We start from the raw sequence: 15,926 nt of genomic DNA, 5'->3' as shown, positions 1-15,926 counted from the left end.
CATTTTATATTTATGGTAGGTTGTACATAATTTGAGTTTTCTATTAAGATAAAGTGTTGTTTCAATATCCTCATTTTATGAGAAAAATTCTTACTTATCAAGCTGTAAATAGTATGTTTTTGGAGCTATTAAGTTTGTTGTTGACCATTATGTTACCCTTTAAATTAAATTGTCTACTAGCAAAGAAAAAGGATATTGTTTGCTTGCAAGAAGCAAGTAATCTCCCTTCTTGTGGATACAAAATAAATCTCAAGAATCAGTCCACCAGAAGTGACCTGGTCTTAGAATTCTATGCCCGCGGTGATTCCATAACACAGTCACTCTGTGCATTTATGAAAAAGGATCCAGAATCATTGATGCTGTAAAAGAATTAACAACATATATCAATTCCACGTTCATAGCAATGTTGAATTTGAAATAAACTTAAATGTATTACCTATTGAAGTCTTATGGATAGTTAATGTATTAAGCGATAGAGTTTTTTTAAGTAGTTAATATATTAACCAATTTTGTTTGTTGAGTAGAATGGTCATATATGTGTGTTTATAAATTATATTATTAATTACATGAATAACACAACAATAATAACAAAGATAAATCAGTTTTTCACAAAGTAAATTTATTATCTCCAAACAACACAATAATACTTAAATGTATCTTCTATAGTTCACAACGTACAACTTTGGTTGTAAGCTGAAGATGATAATAGCAGGAAGAGATCAAATTTACATGAAGAAGAATGATATGCAATAATTTATGCTTTACTGATGCTTCTTCTCTTCTTCTCTTAGGAAGCCCTAGACTGAAAGATCAACCTTAGGATAGAAAACCAATCTTTAGTACACGCTGATACGAAATCCTCTTAGGATAGAAAACACTATGCTAGAAACACCTTAACTTAAGTTAGGAAACCAACCTTAGTTTAACACCAAGATAAACACCCTAGAAAAATCAACTTTGAACTAAAAGAAAATAAGAGATTAAGAAAACCTCGAAGAGCACTGAACCATGAGCCAAGTAGGACCAAAGAAATTACAATCTCACAAAAATAGATTAGGATAAAACTCTAGAACATGCCTAAAAGATATAAATGACTATCCAAGAAACAAAATTAAACAACAAGAAAACTAGGCTAAGGAATATAGGACAAAAATAAAACCAAAGGCTTAGAGCTTAAATCCTTAAATCCTGAACAGACAAACATAAAACTTGAACCCCAAACATACAAAACCATAAGATAACACTTAGGTCTTAGGAAATAGAAAGACATAAGGTTAAAACACCCAAACACATGGCTAGACGACATCCTGTCTAAAAGCGTTCAAGAGAGATTGAGTTAAATGCTTAAAACTTTCCCAAGACGATAGTTATATAGAGAACTTTCATTAAAACTTGGAGAAAAGACGTGTTTCTTTCCCATACAACTTTCTTTTGAGTGTTTCCTCTTCCTCTTGCATTTTCATCTTCTGTCTCCCCTGCACATTTATTTTCTCTTCCCTTTGGATCTCACTGTCGTCGTTAGCGCCACTCCATCAATCACGAATTGCTCTACACGAACCTCTTCTAGTTGCAAAGCACTACCAATCTCACCGCACACTGCATGTTTTCATTGCATCGTGCTTAAAACCAACGTTGGGAGGGTCCTCTGCGAAGCTCTTTACACTACGTTGTAAGGTTCCTCTACGAAGTGTAATGTACCAAAATTTAGGGTGTCACGAGTGATTACAAAAACCAATAAAATTTCAAACTTTCTTTTATCATAGTGCGGAAACGTACTTTTCAAAAACCTTAATAATTAAACTTGCATACTTTTTTCAAAACATAATAGTTCCAAAATCCTTTTCCAATTACATTATTCATAAATAATGAAAGTAACGAAGGAAATATAGAACTCCAATTACATTGTCTCAAAGTTCAAACACAACAACTTTAAAAGAAAATCCCAAGTTTGTCCTTTGTCATCTCTTGAATCTATCATGTCTCAACAACATGTATAACATCATTTGCTCATGTATAACACATTATATGATCATTGCCAATAACATCATTCACAAATCACACACAAACACGTATGGGGTAAGCTACCATTAAAACAATCATAATAACAGGATATCAACACACTAATTATATTAATCATAAACAACCACCACATACATACTAGTAATAACAATAGGATTCCTAATCCTCTAACATAAACAATTCAATAATAACAAATGACTCGATCCCCAATCCTCAAACCTCGATCATCGATCCTTGATCATTAACCCTTGATATCATCACTCACATCTTACACATAGACCATTGGTCTATCCACTCATTAGCATCTACGCTAACTACTTACTATAACCATTATAATAACATCATTATCAACATAGCATGACCTTGAGCATCTTCAATACCATGATCATTATTATAGATACACCACCATTGTGACTATCTCAGTCATGAACAACACCATGAGCATCACCGTACCATGAACATCATAGTGGAAAGAGTTTGTCTCACTTCATTACCTTACCTCACTCACTTGTAGCCGTTCCTACAAACTCATTTGTAGCTTCCTTACAAATACACTCGAGTCATCCTTCTTCTAGCTTTGAACTCGTTCCCTTATCACAAAAGGTGGAACATTTATCCTCCCACCAAAGAAGATTCAACACTCGATTATCATTCTCTTTTCTACAACTATTTTCCAAAGAGAACACCACTCTTTTTTCAACAACCAATGCCAAAAAGAGCACTCTCTTTTCAACAACTAATGCCAAAGGGAATATCTTTCCCTTTTTAACAACCAATGTCAAAGGGAATATCTCTCCCTTTTTAACAACCAATGCTAAAGGGAATACATATCCGTAGATAGAACTAAGATTTACTAAGTATAGCTAGTAGACCTATCCACCACTCTCATACTCATCAATCACATATTCAGGTACGTCCCAACACTCACTCATGCTCCAATCTCTACCACAAGTCAAAACTGACCCTAAACACAACTCTTAATCTCATTCTCTGGTTATCATCACATTTCACAGCTCCTTAAGCTTGGTCCACGTTTATTCTTCATCAAAACGCATTCTTCTAATAAAAATACCCTAGGATAATCTATTACCATAAGTGATAATTAATTATTTTTGAAACATACACATGTACACAAATTATTTTAAGATAATCGATTATCTCAGTGGTTTCACTTAGCAAATTATCATAATTCATTACACATGAAAGGATAATCAATTATCATCCCAGATAATCAATTATTCTCGCGAATAAACACATTCCTAGACCAAAACCTAAGGTCCAAACGCCGTGTATCAATCCCAAATCACGTGAAAACATGCTTAAGACATCATACATGCATTCCATCATCACAAAACATTGTAAACACACTTAAACACATACTTTACATCCTTTGATTTATCCAATCCCATCACTACACATATTATATCTTCAACAAAACCCAAAACAATTGCACACATTTATCATGCTATCTTTACATCATGGATTGGCATGGTAAAACTCTCAATACCATTATTTTGTTCCTCCTTAGAATTAACTCTATTATGGGATAACCCCACAAAGTCATACATACATTCATAGGAAAAATCTATCACAATATGATATAAACTTTATCCTCATGCATACATAAAATTTTTCCCAACAACAACCATAGATAATCATATCCATAATTATGCACACATGCATCAAAACCAGAATTAATCAATCAAGATAATCAAAATTACATGACATACAACAAACAAACATAGGTAAGTTTTCTCATACCTTGGTCAATACTAGGGTTTCTTTATCTACAACTCCAAACACCACCAAATATTCCTTTGCACTAAGAGTTTTGGTTGCTTTCTCTCTTTTTCTCCTAAAATGGTCACTCTCCTCTCTTTCTCTATTTTCTTTCTTTCATTTAGAGTTTCTAAAACACACAATCTCCCCTCTCTCTATATCTTAATATTTATAAATCAACCCAACTCTATCTCTAATATCTCTTCACTTATAATAATATATTTTAAAAACCAAATCTATCTAAATCTTTATTCTCCTTCTATCTCACGTTCTAGTATCCATCTTTTATTTTATTTCATTTAATTCGCACCCATTTTACTTTCTACACCTCCTTATTTAATTTCTACACCAATTAAATAAAGTAAAAGACCATTTTACCCCTAAGAAAAAATACAAATAAAATAAAGGTTTCCTTTAACTTTCTTTCTTTCTCCCTTAACTCACAATCATTCAATCTTAGACCACCCTTCTATCAATAAGTCAACCCATTACATTAGTATTATCAAACACACACATATCATAATTTAACAAACACAACAAAAGCATGTTTTACACTTTATTAAAATAACATCAAAGAAATAACATAATTATGTTTTTAATAAATATATACACACACAACACCTTATTAGACATATTCATTCTTAAAAGAAAACATATTCAACTCTTATTTTTTCGAGTCTTACATGAAGCTCTCCTCCTCACCTATGATCGGATGATCGGTACTTTACAACTTTTAACAAAACTTTACTTTTAAAACTTTTATTTTTCCGAAGCTCTCCTCCTCACCTATAATTGGTATTTTACAGTTATTCAAATATTTGTTTACTTGTTTTTGATTTATTTCTATAACTTCTCAAGCAAGTAAATAATTAATTTATGGAAAACTTATGTCCCTTTTAACAGTTGAATGACAGTTTTGTTTTTGTTAATAGTAAAAAGTATGTTTTGGGGAGATTAAATCATTAAACTAAATTCCTAAATAAATTAATAATTCAGAATACGAAATTGAAAAGTGTTTTCTTAGTCTCGTTCCAATTATAATATAACATACCATCGCTTGTTCATACCAATCTTCCTATCCTTTTACTTACCGTTTTGGTACAACTACTAGTTCCTAGACAACTTCAGTTTATAGGTTTTACTTGTTTTAGATTACACCAAATTTTTCTTTTTTATTTTTCCCTTCAAAAGTGTTCTATAACCTAAACTTTGGAGCTGGAAATTTGCTATAATGTCAACTTTAGCATTATTTTAAGGTTTTGTTTGCACTTAATGATGGATTTGTGAGATTGAAAACGAAGAGAAAAAAAAGTGAAAAAAATGTGTTGTTTATATATTGAGAAAAAGTAAATGAAAAGTTAGTAGAATGATTTGATTGATATAATAAGATAATTTTTTGTATTAATATATTTAAAAAATAATTTTAAATTAATTTTTTTAAAAATTCTTATATAAAAATAATTTAAAAATATATAAATTAAAATTATTTTTTTAAAAATTAAAATAAAAATTACTATAAAATTTAATAATTAAAAAAGTTATATTCCAAAATAAAAATATGTTAAAGTTAATTAATTTACAAAAAAAAGTTAAGTTTATAATTTTATTATATGTATTATTTTAATAGTTTTTAGTTATAATATAAAATATAAATATCAATCAATTATTTTATTTTATTTTATTTTTCATTTTTGTATTTTTTATTTTAATTACTTATTTCTATAATAGAAAACATATAGCAATAAAATATTTAATTATGTTAATTTATTTTATTTATGAATTCAATATTTTATTTGATTACAATATAAAAATATATTAATAAAATATCAATAATATAATTATTAAAAATGCATAATTTTTTTTAATTTATGTTTGTAATGATAAGTATTAAAATGTCATAATTGATTATAACTTTTTATATGATTGATTAATATTTATGTTTATAATTGATCGTAAGAAAACTGTAATCAATTACACATGTTTCTTCGCAAATCTGCTAGGTACAGCGTGGAAAGTTTTCAATTTAAAAATAATCCCAATTTTTATATTTTTTATTTTGTTTTTCGTATATTAATCGCATATTCGTATATTCAGAACCTTCAAAACAATAAAAAAAAATAGACAAATCATAACGGTGAGATAAAAATAGTTACTATACCATTTTTATAAATGGAAAATTTTACATCAAGACTCTTCAGTTTTTGGCACCTATTACACTTGATGAGAATTATTTTTAATTTTGTAGTTGATTCTTCCTAACTTATTTTATATTTTAAAATAAAATATTATATCATTAATGTTGGATGAATGTTCACTAATTTTTTTTTTGGATATTTATGTATAGTCACCTTTTATTTTTATTTTTTATTTAATTTTTTTAAACTTTAGAGAGTAATTATCATTATTGAACAGAAAATGTAATTATAGTATATATGGAATATTTACTCAAATTATTTAAGCTCTAATTTATAAAGATAATCCACATTACCTACTGGTTATATATATAACTTACCTATCTACAGGTCAATATTAACTAACTTGTTAGTTATATGTTTCAAAAGTTATTTTTGTTTCTTTCTATCTTCACCTAACTCACTAGCCCAGTCACATTTTTTAAATTAAACATATTTTTTTCTCTTAATATAATTATTTTATTTTATTTTATTTAATTCCCATATAATTTTATTCACCATTTTTATTTCTATTTATTCTATTTCTATTTTTTTTTTTGTGCAATAGATCTGAATTCTGAAAAATTATTGAAATATAAAAGCAAAGTAAAAGATAAGGTTGAGCAACAACTAAGGTAGATGGGAATGTGAGAATCCACAAAACATGTTAGATACGTGCAGATAACTAATTATATAATAAATTTGATTTGATTTGGCTAATAGTTTTTTCTCTTAATAAGTTCAATAATGAATAGAAGGGTTATGAAATAATTAGAAAGTTAATTTTTTTTTGACGGAAAGAATTAATTTAGTGATACTCAAGTTTTATTTTTTTTAGGCTTTAAAAACAATTTTACTTTAATCAATATATAAAATAAAGTATTTTTAACTCCCAAATATAAAATACCATATTTAAATCTGAATTTTTTTAAAAAGAAAAAAAATTATATATTAATTTATTATAATGACCTAAAAAATTATATTTTAGAATTGATAATCTTTTAAAAATAATAAGACTTAAATATTTTAATATTAAATTGTTAAAGTATAAATATAAGTTTTATGAACGAGATTTATTACTTTAAAACATTGAATCTTTATAAACTATTTTTCTATAATTCTTTCTTTTCTCTTATTTATGTTACTTCATGTTCTTCTGAATTGAGATTTGATTGGAGTGAATTGGGACGAGTTCTTTAAGTTCAATCGAATCAAGTTTTTAGTTTGAGTAAGTAGATTTTTTATTATTTTTATTCTTAGTCAAATCAATTTTTCTTTAATTGAGTCATCGATGTGAGTTTATGTTAATCAATGATTATAATGGTATGATCTAATCATGTTTATGGTAGTTCTATGTGTACATATAATATATTGTGAGTTTGGAAGGGTTCAACTATGTTATAGTTGTTTTAGCAATTTTTGTCAAGTGAGAGAACTTTATTTTATCCCTTGCATGTTTAATTATTTAATTGTTGTTGTAAAATATGATTTTTTGGGTGATTTTTAATTATGAATTGTGATATCTTGATGTGTAAGGATGAAATGTGTATATTAAACATGTGCATAATTCTTTTCGGTAATAACTTAGAAATTGGTTTATATGTTGATAAGAATACCTTTGTGAGATTTTGGAATCAAGTAATATGACACTAGTTGAATTAAAAAGTATGAACCTTTTTATCATAAAAAGGTTTACTAAGTAGGAGTTAGCTTAAAGAGTCTCAGATTACTTAAATCAAAGCTTAAAAGTAGAAAATTGTGATTTTCTGATACTGTTAGGCACTACTGTCATGTTGTCAAGCATCAATAATTTGAATTAAAACCTTTTTGGGCGATGAAACTAGTGTTGGGTGCCATCTAAATTGTGTTGGGTGAGACTCTTCCAGTGGAAACTTTGGTATGATGGTGTTGGGCGAGCGTTTTAGGGTGTTGGGCGGTATCAAACAAATTTCTTTTGCTTACTTTGAATCTCATAAAATGCCATTGGATGTGTATATGTATATATATTATTAATTATGATGAATATAGGCTATTGAATGCGTTATATGGATTATAAACTTTGGTGAAATAATCATCGTCGGTAAAATTGTTATCAGTTTTTATCTGTCGGTAATTATTGACAAAAAAAATCTGTCGATAAATTCATTTATAAATATTGCGATCTGGTTTATGTTCTTTTCCGCTCTCCTTTTTTCTTTTATTTTTATCAATATAGACGAAAGAATGCATCAAAAACACAAATAACGCTCATGTTAAATAGTTTAGGGTGCATCTATGATCTAAGGGCAGTGACAAACATTGACTTTGGCTGGACTTAGAGCAGACAACAGCGGCGTTGCACAATGGTTGTAGTGTATGGTTGCATAGTTATGTGAAAGAGGAAGAATAGAGTCACTACCCCTTCCTTATGCGTGCTAGAGAACAAAAAGATGGAGTGGAAGACCTCAAACGCTATGTTGACGATGGAGACGGAGAATGTGACCTGACTGAACGGAGATGGAGGCAGCCTAGCTTGTAGTTGCAGTGGTGAGTAGGGAACCAGGAGGAGAAGAAGCTTCCTCACGCAAATGTGGAAGAAATGTGTGAGAGAGAGAATATAACGACATTATCTCATTGACAGAAAAGAAAAATGGACAGAAAAATTCTCGCTCGTTTTATTGATGATTCTTTTTCCAGTAATGTATATTTTATTTATCGACGAATTTTACCGACAAATTTTTTTATCGTAAGTAAAATATACATTACTAACATTTTCTCGACAAAAAATTTGTCGGTAATGTATATTGCACTTACTAACAAATTTTACTACGAAAAAAATCTGTCCGTACAAAAGTTTAGAAATTTCTCAATAACATCTGTCGATAATGTTAGTTTACTGACAAATATATTTCTATCAGTAAAATTTCATCAGTAATTTCAACAATTTTTGTAGTGATTGTCGAAGAACATATTTAATTTTTTGTGACAAAAAAATGACTATTGTGAGTGGAGAGTGTCAATCACAAGTGCAAAATTTTGTAATTCAACATCAATATTTAGTTCTCAATAAAGATTTTTATGCAATTGTTTAGTTGTAGGGATTGTAAATTTTGTGTTGAATTCATCTCTTGAAAAACTTATATATCTTTTTATGTTGTTTATAATCTTATTTTGGAATGTATATGTAACTACTTTCAGTACACTTTGTTGAGATGACTAGTGTAATCTTACATCTTCTATTCTATTTTTTTTTATGATTATCATATCTATAATAAATTACTTAACAATTTTATATTATTTAATGAGATGTTACATGTTTTCAAAATTTTATTAGAAAACGACTATAATAATATAATAATATAAGAAACTCATTATTTGGACATGATAATTAATTTGATTAAGATTAACTACCATATTACTACATAATGTTAATTATAATACTTTATCGATATATTCATTATATATATATATATATATATATATATATATATATATATATATATATTACATTTCATATTCATTCCCGACAAAATATATTCTTAAAAAAAAGGAGATTTTATTAAATTTTATAAAAGACATTTGCCTATCATTTCGGTTTCGTTTTTAATTAATTTCAAGTTTTAATATGAAAAAGTTTTAGTCATACTACAGGTGGCAGCAAACTTTATTCTAATTCATTAATTAGTATTAAAAACAAAACTTGCACATTTATTTTCTTATACAAAATAGAAAAAGAAAATTAGTTTCTCTTAAGTTTTGAAAATACTACTTATATAATTTACTGAGATCGACTTAACAATGACAATAAATCATTATTTTTTAAATAATTTAGATATATCAAATTACTTTAAAAATATAATGTTAAAATAAATTGTTCCCAATAAGTATCGAACTTATTTGGTTCCAAAAGTTTAGTGTAAACTTTTATAATTAAAATTGTTTGTAAAAGGTAAAAACTTTGCCAGGAAAATAAAACTGCTATTTTAAATTTTATAAATATTGGCGTTGAAACGTTAACAAAGATACATTATAATTTCAACGTTATAATTGAAACGCTAAAATGTTTATGTTAACATTTAAACAAGTTTAGATGACGATTAGTATTGACTTTTATTTACATAATCAGTCTTGTTAAATTTCTCTTATGTTTCATTGAATTTATTTATCCTTCTCACACTTTTTCTTTTTTAAATTCTACCTTATCTATTTTTTATTCACATATATAAAATCCTCAATTTTATCCTTTTTATTTATTTTCGGAAATGAATCAAAACGAAATAAATAATTGATTAAATTTAACATCATATTGTTAATCTCCAATTGAACCAAATCCTCATAATCTTTCACTTTCACTAAGCTTCTTACATAATAAATTAAATATGTTCAATTTTCAATATCTTACTCTCATTTTCATTTCAATTTTTCATTTTTCAATCACCACTTACTAATTTCATGGATCATGTCAATTCAAAAGACTATTAGCTGATGACAATCTTATAAAAAAATAAAAATAGAAAACACAATCATCTCAAATTTCACTATTTTTCACTCTATCAATTCAAAGACAACAAAAATTGAAAGTTCATACAACTTTTCCAAGCAAGCATACGGGTAGTTTTTTATTTTTCATAACTTAATTATCTTATTTAATAAATAAGTTATAAAATAACTGAGTTATTGATGGGATTCTTTCACTTTTTTTTTATCGGAAATAAAGAATTAATAATATAATAAAGCAATTGGGATTCCTTTAATAATTTGCTTATTAGGTACGTTGAGAAATAAAATACCTACAAAAGTCGTATGTAAAAAATATCAATGTGTACCATGAAAGCCATTTAATAACCTATTTAAACATGTATAAATCAGTTAAAAGAGTGCTCATAAATTAATGTAAATAAGGAAAACACTTGAAACTGTTAAACAACTTTTTATTCACCACTCAACAATAGAGAAAAAGGTGTAAACAATTACATATATAAATTACAAATACATGGTCTATGAATTATGAGTTTATGGATCATCATTCGACCACATTACATGGAAAAAAAAAAAAAACAAACTAGAATCCAAGAATCCTAAAGAAAAAGATAAAAAAAATGTTGAAATCAGATAAAACAAAACACCCACACAAACTAGAAATCATGTTGAAACAATAATTATTTTTGACCATTAGTTCAAACCACAAGTCTCACCCATTAGCCACACCAACAAACTAAGCCAACCCTATAAACCCAACCAACACAAAACCAACCAAAACTCCCAAACCCACACCAACCCTCCCTGAGCCCGATTTATCCGATGGGGGCGGCGCCGGAGAGGTCAGCCCCGTTGCCGGAACAGTCTGCGGCGGCAGGGCGCTTGTAGGCGGCGGCGCAGTCACAGGAGGAGGTTGTCTGACGGCCATGACAAGAACAATGAGTTTTTGACCGATTTTGCAGTTGTCAAGGTTGCCACTTACGAAATAAAAGAGACCCGAATGAGAAAGTGGGAAAATTGAATCACCATCGTCCATTTTCTGAATGGGGTTGTTGATGTTGCATGAATCGAAATCCTCCTTCTTCACCACCACAACTGAATCTATGCCTTTGTTGTACTTGAAATCTTCATGCGTGCAATAAAAAACAGTGAGAATCAATGTTGTACTAAAATAAGACACCCTTAACAGATTTTACTTGTTGGCCAGGAAAATATGTTTTAACATGGCTCATGATTGAAACATAATTTATAAAACCAGGTGTTGTTTTACACAGTCTGCATAAATTAGATGAGAATCAAATGACTCAGATTTCAAAGTTTCAAATTGAATCTGTTCATCAAGGTTCGATCTTTATGTTTAAATGTGTGAAAAAATTAGATCACAAGAAACTCAGATGACAGAAACTCTGAAAAAGAGAAAATCCTGAAAAAATTTCATTCTTTTAAAAAGAGTTTGAATGAAAATGCTTAGAAAGATTGGACTCACGGAGAGTATCGTTGACTTGAAATCTGTTCCTCTGAGCCCAGTGGTTGTAGTCTTCGGAAGGCTTGGCCACCCACCCATCTCTTCCACCAACATCATACTGTCTTGCCTCAGCTTGAAACTTTGATGATGATGACGCAACAAGAAGCAGCGTAGGAATCATCGAAAACAAGAGACCCAGAAACGCCATTTCAATGATGTCTGAAAAAGATTATGAACTGAAAGAGAGAGTGAGTGAAAGGTGTAATACTATATGTATCTACTTATATATATATATATATATATAGTGGGGGATTGAGAAGAGAAGAGGTAACCGTTGGGGATTAGAGGAAGGAAAATGCTTTGATGTGTAAGGTATTTGCTGGCATTATATAGAAAGAAGAGAAGAGTGTGTTGGGAGAAAGTGAACGTTTTGTGTTGTGTGGTTGATTTGGAGCATGCAATGCTACGTATACACTTGGCAACATGCAAGAGATACAACGGTAATATACACTCTTTTTATTTACTAATTTATTTATTTATTTTTATAATGTTAAATTTACAACTCATTTTGAATAAGACGTATGAGAAGAAAGACAAATAATATAATGAAAAAAAGGGTGAAAAATAGAGAAAAAAAATTAGGGTTGTTTATTTGACCTTTGAATCTTTGAGAGAGTTACCTTTCGGAGTTTGAAAGTGAGAAGGAGAATGATAGATGATATAATAAAAAGGGTGAAATGTTTAAACCGGAATTCAAATATTAAAATTTGGTTAGAAGTGAAACTTATTAAGAATTTATTGTCTTTTTGATATCCAAATTAATGGACAAATTCACGGATTAAAACGACATTAAATAACCATGTGTTACTATTATGCAGAAATATATTACGATGAATAAAGAGATAAATAATTCATATTTTTAGAATTTCTTAACATTTAATAATTTTTAAAACACAACTAACCGTGAGTTAGACTTTCAAAAATTAAATGTTCGTTCTTATTAATTAAAACAATTAAGAAAACAGCGAAAGGAGTGTTTTTTATATTTTATATTCTTTTTCTCTTATCTCATTAGTTCTCTAAATTGAAAAAAACTAATCGGTCCGAAATTCAAACTGGGATATATAGCAGTTTTGTGAGTTATATTTAGGGAGTCTTTATGCAAATAATTCAATTTATTATGTATTGAAAACGTCTTTACTATGCAGATATTATTGGCTAAAACAATTTTTTTATGCAATTTGTAAGTTGTTTTTATGAATTATATAAAATGTTTATTAAAAACGTTAATAAAATAAAACAGTTCGTGGATATATTATAATTTTTTAAAGTTTTCTCATACATTTACATAATTTATTTGATAAGATATGATAAAATAAGTTGTTTATAAGTCCAATCTTACTTGTTCCGTCCACATAAAGGTTTTATGATTTAATTTTTAATTTTAATAGATATGGTTTGTTTCTTAAAAATTTAAGAAAAATATTAGAGGAAAAAAAAAGATTGAATTATGCTTTCAACAACTTCTTTTCTTAAACACTTTCCTTTTACTTTAAAGGAACTTATAAAGAGATAAAAACATTGAGAAAGAAAAAAGATGATTCATATTATATCAATTCATCTTATTCAGTATGACTATTGGAAACGTTTCGACTTTTAGTCTATTTTAAACCGGAACTATTATTCTTATTTATCACCTTGTGATCAAATATTTTTTTAAACTTATTTTAAGTATTATTTTTAATTATTTATTATTTTTACTTATTTATCTAAACAACTTTCTTAATATATTTTTTTAAAAGTAATCTTTCTAAATTTTAAAAAAATTAAAAATATTACTAATTAAAGTGTCTATAATTAAGAAAATAAAAAATATTATCTTTAATCCTTTAATAGTCAGAACATTTTTTCATTTTTTCCTTTTAAATAGATGAGTGAATCACTATGATATAATATATATATATATATATATATATATATATATATATATATATATAAATCCTTAGAAAGGTAATTGTCAAAAATATTTATTAATAGATATTTTATGAGTTGATATGTTATCTTTGACTTTGTATAACAAATATACGTTTAACATTCAAATTTTATTTCATTATAAATGGTGCATTGATGAAAAACACAATTAGTTAGTAATAAAAAAATTTAGTTAGTAATAGTAAAAAATTCAATGCTAATTCAAGTTTATTGACAAATTATTTTTAATTACAAATTTGTCAATAAATTCATTGATAAATGTGTATTGGTAATTATTGATAAATTATAGTATTGATAAAAGTTGCATTAGGTTCTTCTTTTCCTTTTTCTTCGTTTTTCTTCTTCCTCTCCTCATTTTGTTCTTATTGTTGTGCTTCCACTACTGTCATCATTGTTGTTGTGTACACCACCACTGTCACTATCATCATGTTTAACTCACCCTCCTCCTCTTTCAACTCCAATTGCCACTATCTTCACTCTTCCGTGACATGTCACTATCACACTTCCATTACCTCCACTACCACTGACTTTAACTTTTCCTCTTCCTCCTCTTCCTTCTTCTTCTTCTTCTCTTCTTCTTCTTCTTCTCTTCTTCTTCTCATACATCTCCTTTTAGACATGGCGAAAAATATTTCGCTCAATTTACCAATAGATTTATTAACAAAAAATTTTGTTGATAATGCTACAAGTTATTGACAAAATTTATTGATGAAACTAATGTCAAACAAGTTACTAAAGAAAATATTTGTTAGTAATATAAATTCTAAATTACCAAAAAATGTTACTGACATAGTCGTCTTTTCAATTCTATCCTCTATAAACTCAACAATGTCTCTCTTCAAGTGAATCTAACATCCATGTGTTTTGCTCTCTCATGGTAGATTTGATAACTAACTAGATGAATAACACTTTGACTATTAGTCACACAATCCTACAAAAAACCCAACTCTCTCATCATTCCATTTAACCATAGTGCCTCCTTAACCCCTTTATAAGCATGATATACTTTGTTATCGTAGTAAATAAAGCCACCATTGATCACAAACTAAATTTCCAACAAGTTGTAATTATGAAAAATGTAAAAACATACCTTGAAAGTGAATTTTTGATATCAACATTCCCTACATAATCAACATCTAGAAACCCTTTTATAATAACTTTATTATAGGTAGATTGTATATCACTTGACCAGACAATATTCTTCTATTAAGATATCTCAACACCCATTTCAAAACCTCATAATGAGTATGTCCTTGATCTACTATGAATCTACACACTAACAACATGTGCCAAATCTGGTCTACTATAGACCATCTCATATAAGATGCTTCCTACTCCATTAGTGTAATGTCCAATTTTGGGATGTCATGATTACGAGTAAAAAGTTTAAAATTTTAAAATCATAATACTATGGCAGAAATCCAAATTTTATAAATCTTTATAGTTAACAAAAAATAAACCATAGTTCCAATTTATTACAAAATAAAACTCCAAATAATATAGTTTATTCAAAACAAAACCATAAAATTCCCTAACTCTCAATTAACTTGTCCCGCTATATTGCATCTAACTTATCTACATTATCATCTGCTCTTGTATAACGACACGAGTTATATGATCATTGCACATACACAAACAAACACACATAATGGTGAACTAATTGAGAATCAAACTTAATCCAAAATAAAAGAATTCACAATGCCAAATATTCATCACAATATTAAACACACAAAATTACTCAAACACAACACACGTCATTATTACAAACCAGTGGTCTATTATTCTGCCATCGCAATAAGACATGTTTCTCGTGCCCCTCAAGAACTTACGAGTAAAAGCTTCGGTGAATCTTTCCCTTCTCCCCTGCATCGCACTGGCGAAGAGAACTTCTTTCCACTGCTTTGCACAAACGAAAGAGTCATCGTTGGATTTACTACGTAGAACAATATGACCCCTAACAACCTGTCTTACTTCACTCACATATAATCAAACGACAACCTCACATACGAAAGCATATTGTCTCGTAACCCATTTGAAATCAT

The 15,926-nt window shown here is 28.1% G+C and overlaps 1 protein-coding gene across 1 annotated transcript; it reads right to left on the bottom strand.

Moving 5' to 3' along the window:
* Window positions 1–10,865: 10,865 nt before the first annotated feature.
* LOC124829362 (early nodulin-like protein 1) lies at window positions 10,866–12,263 on the bottom strand. Its single transcript, XM_047302857.2, has 2 exons — window positions 11,914–12,263; window positions 10,866–11,552 (listed from the first exon to the last, which is right to left on the bottom strand). The coding sequence occupies exons 1-2, from the start codon at window positions 12,098–12,100 to the stop codon at window positions 11,164–11,166; spliced, it is 576 nt and encodes a 191-aa protein (XP_047158813.2). The 5' UTR covers window positions 12,101–12,263; the 3' UTR covers window positions 10,866–11,163.
* Between the last annotated feature and the right edge of the window lie 3,663 nt (window positions 12,264–15,926).

The sequence above is a fragment of the Vigna umbellata genome, chromosome 6 (genome assembly GCF_029865625.1).
Source record: "Vigna umbellata cultivar VRB3 chromosome 6, Vumbellata_1.0, whole genome shotgun sequence".
NCBI lineage: Eukaryota > Viridiplantae > Streptophyta > Magnoliopsida > Fabales > Fabaceae > Vigna > Vigna umbellata.
The sequence above is the reverse complement of the archived record's forward strand: the minus strand, read 5'-3'. Positions and strand labels throughout refer to the sequence as shown.

What these genes read in the sequence shown, in the direction of transcription:
- LOC124829362 (XM_047302857.2), bottom strand. Translation starts at nt 12,100, where the DNA reads ATGGCGTTTCTGGGTCTCTTGTTTTCGATGATTCCTACGCTGCTTCTT. An exon ending in TCAAGTCAACGATACTCTCC is followed by an intron (nt 11,553 to 11,913) that starts GTGAGTCCAATC and finishes GCACGCATGAAG; the next exon opens with ATTTCAAGTACAACAAAGGC.